Source organism: Mesitornis unicolor, unplaced genomic scaffold (assembly GCF_000695765.1).
Source record: "Mesitornis unicolor isolate BGI_N332 unplaced genomic scaffold, ASM69576v1 scaffold38470, whole genome shotgun sequence".
NCBI classification, from domain to species: Eukaryota; Metazoa; Chordata; class Aves; order Mesitornithiformes; family Mesitornithidae; genus Mesitornis; species Mesitornis unicolor.
This window is the reverse complement of record NW_010158305.1, coordinates 1-3,915: the sequence shown is the minus strand read 5'-3', so window position 1 is coordinate 3,915 and position 3,915 is coordinate 1. Positions and strand designations below refer to the sequence as shown.

The 3,915-nt window shown below is 39.0% G+C and overlaps 1 protein-coding gene across 1 annotated transcript in view; it reads right to left on the bottom strand.

Moving 5' to 3' along the window:
- MDH1B (malate dehydrogenase 1B, NAD (soluble)) overlaps positions 1-3,670 on the bottom strand; it is a gene marked incomplete at both ends in the record, with an annotated part of 6,641 nt that extends 2,971 nt beyond the window's left edge. The window contains 4 exons of the mRNA XM_010183135.1: positions 856-1,358; positions 2,109-2,251; positions 2,414-2,548; positions 3,503-3,670. Of these exons, the coding sequence (XP_010181437.1) occupies positions 856-1,358; positions 2,109-2,251; positions 2,414-2,548; positions 3,503-3,670 (949 nt within the window). The remainder of the gene's footprint in view (positions 1-855; positions 1,359-2,108; positions 2,252-2,413; positions 2,549-3,502) is intronic.
- Positions 3,671-3,915: the final 245 nt, after the last annotated feature.

Genomic DNA, 3,915 nt, shown 5'->3' with positions numbered 1-3,915 from the left:
GATCTGAAAAATGCAAGGTTCTCCATAACACATGAAACCTCATCACAAGCTGAAAGAGGAACGTTAATTTACATTATGTTATTGTACATAATAGACAAAACTTAGTAAATACTTAGCTGTTAAAAATCAAAACAAATCATATTGCAAACATACAGCAATGTTCCTTTTAAAATCATGTACATGCAAATACAGAATGCCTAACAGTAAAAAATATTTAAAATAAAAAACCTACTTTTCTATTTCATTAGGCTACAAAATATCTAGACTTGTCATTGATGACCAGTTCCTGCCCCAGCAACACTGAAAGAATCCTGTTGCTGAGTGGGCTGTTGGAGCACATCTTTTCTGTGCAGTGCAGAACCACGCAAATATAACCAAGCTATAACAATTGACCTGAGAAAGCTAGCTAATTAACCCAGAAATACAACACAGATCTACTATACTCTCTATCTGCACAGCAGTATGTTGTCATGTCTATTCACAGCTAGTTTGTGTGTCTCCAAAATCACAATGTGCTGCAGAGTGTAAATGCAATCTTGAAGCCCTAGGTCTTGATCTACAGCACAGCTCCGTCCTTTTTAGTATATTTCCAGCATAAAGCACACACCAGAATGGCAGGGTTGCGTCCAAGAGTCAGAAAAATTGATATTCATGGGATCAGGCACAGATCCAGATAGTGGTAAGCACAGAGAAGGGCAGCACTCGCTAGTCACACCCTGGCATTCTGTACAGCCATGCAATTCAGTGGGTGCACTGCTGTGCTTGCATTTCTGCACACACATCAACTGTGTTCTGCAATGAAATATGTACAGCCACTGAATTCCCCAAACGCTACTAGAAAACGTAAATATTCACCTCCTGCATTCATATTCAGCTTCCTGGCCAGCACGGCTTTAGCTGCACTTTCCCAGGATGTTGCAACAGCAATAACATTTTCAGGCTTAATTGATGAACCGTATGTCATAATCATCATCGCCTTAAGGTTTACAAAGGTCTTTCCTGATGAAATTACTCTGACCTCACTCTTGGCATTCTTCTCAATCAGGGGAGCATAAACTTGACATATCTCACTCACTTCTCTGATGTAGTTCTCGAGGGATTTGACTTCAAGGTTTAAGAGGACATCATCAAGAACAATGATAATATCAGCTTGAATAAAAGCCTCATCTATGTCCGTGTGCTCTGAAATACTGCGGAGGAGTGGGAAGGCCATGTCTTCAACTTCCAATACAATACTGCAAAGAACTTCCTTAAACTGGTCAGCATCAAGCAAATGGATACTGATTTCTGTGGTCATCCCAAACACTTCTCCATTTGCCAACAGAGGGATCAGATGATAACAGACTGGAGTTGATGCACTGATAAGGATATAGAAAAATCACAGTTAATGACTAACCACTGCTTGTTTGGAAGTACTGCATAAATAAACAAAAAGATAATTATTTTGTATTTTATTATCTTTAAATAGACCATTATTCTGGATCCTTTATTGATCATTTTGTCATTTTAACGGGCTAAAAATTAAAACGGTTGGGTCCACCACCAAGTTGAAGGTTTTTCCATCCTATACATTTCAGTTAATACTATCACTTAAAAATTGCCTTTACAGAACCAAAAACTTTTTTAAGGTGCTCTGTTAGGACTACCAGAAATACAGAAACTACTAAAGCTAGAACTGCAAGAACTTTACTTATTTAAATATTTCCAAAAACATTTAATGCAAGATAGTTGCACTACAAATTTCTGAGCTTATTTTGTTAAAAAAGTTATACACAAATCCTTGTGTATATACACAAGTTATACACAAATCCTTTCTTAATGTTGTAAATACTTTTTATTTTGCAAATACTTGCTGTTCCTTAAGGGGATCTGGGGTCTGAATGTTGCCTGTTCACATCTCTTACTTAAACTGCTGCAAAATGTAACAAAAGCAGAAATAATTTCTAAATTATATATTGAATGTTCATAGTGAGTGGCGCAGAACCTATTTTAAAAAATTACAGTGATTTGTGTATAACTTCAGATAGTTACATCTATTATACCTGATAGAAAAAAGTGCATTCTTCTGAAGCTGAGTGAAACTTCATTGGTATTATTTTTACTCTCACCTGGTGATCCAGATCTGCAAAGGCTTGATTAGACTTTTAATCTCTTCCTCCTCTTTTTCAATTTCAATATGTGCCTGCAGGTTCTCCTCAGCAATGTCTAACATTTCCTCACTTGACATCATTGAGGGGATGCTGTAATAGTGCTAAGAACAAAAAGCAGGGTCTCTAATCAGATGACAACCCAAACACAGCCAGGTAACATTAGAAAGGATAGCTTTATTTCACATTTGAAGGAGAAATAAAGAACAACAATGTTATAAGAAAATGTAAAATACAGGTTTACAGTATTAAAGGCAGCTCATTACCTCAGCATATTGCAGAAAATCATTAAGTCCTCCCAGAAGCAGACCCTTCCCTCCAAGATCCAACAGTTCTCTCCAAACAATAGGAGACTCTTTGTGTTCCCATCCATTTCTTTCACAAATCTCATGAAGCCACTGCTAACATAAACATCCCCACCAAAAGGTTTTAATACTTTTTCACATTTGGTAACACTTAAATATTGCAGCTATAAACATTCATATTATTTCCTCTCAATACGTAATTACAAGGTGCTCCACAGCTTACATACCAACATGCACAAAATAAGGGATTAACACAAAGCAAGGCATGACGATACACTGTGATACCTCAGCAAAAGAGCAAAAGGTCTTACTTCTGCTTGATTCTACTGCTGTAACTTTGATCAGTTGTCTTAGTGGTAATGAAGACAGCAATGTTGTGAAGCAGCGAGTAATCTGAGGATTCCTATTTAACCGCAGAAGGTAAGTAAGCCTCAGAGGTTAACAGCCGTTTGCTTAACTGAGCTACTTGGCTGAAGTATCAAACAAAATACAAGAGGTAATAAACATCACAGTACTGGCTGTCTCATGAAGTAATACTACAGTTTTTCCATTCCTTACAGGGACTACAGTGTAGATATGGCAACATGGTTACAGCAAAAGTACTCAGAAAGGCCCATTCACATTGTGAACAAATATGTGAGATTTAATGTCATACTTCCATTCTAATTCAAAGCCCCTGAATGCCAGAAATGCTCTTGACAAGTAACAGCTCTGAAGACATATGCAATCACAGTGTGCAAAAGATTTATAGGCTAAGCAGGCATTTATACATAATAAAAAAATAATAAACTTGAACATCTTGCTGACAAAACAGCTTTAGGCTGGCCCACGCTCTGTGCCTATCTTCTGCGGTAAGTCTCACGAGAATGCCAGTCTCACAACATTCCAATCTTTACTCTGGCCGGCCCTCAGAAACAAAGCTGCTTCTTCAGCACCTCTATCACATCTCAAAACACTAATTCAGGAGAAGAGACATACTACAGCTAAGCATATTTGTTGCTTTGTAGAGCACTGAGGTATTTACCAACGACTTGATCTGCAACCTCTTACCTCCCATTTGTCGGGGTGCTGAGTGATCTTGTGAACCCTGAAGTCTGGCAAGTTAGCCTGGAGATAGTCAGCCAGGAGCTCAGCTTTGGCATAGTGAGGGCAGTCTGCCTTACCTGTGAACACAGCGACATCACAGGCGGAAGATTTTGTGACATTGACTGATGAGGGCTTAACAGACCAAACGTTTTTTCATTGTTCCAAGTAAAAGAGTCTTATGCAACCAGCATCCTGTGAGTTCTCAGAAAGTAACAGGACAATCATATGAGCCGGCAGAGAAAGGATAATTTCGCAGGTGAAACACCCTCTTCAACCAGAGTTTCAGGGGCTAAGGAGGCCACCCCGGGGGGCACAGTTATGAAGCAACCCAAGTCAGGAAGCTGCAGAGACGGGGGACCGTCGCAAGCACACGCAGG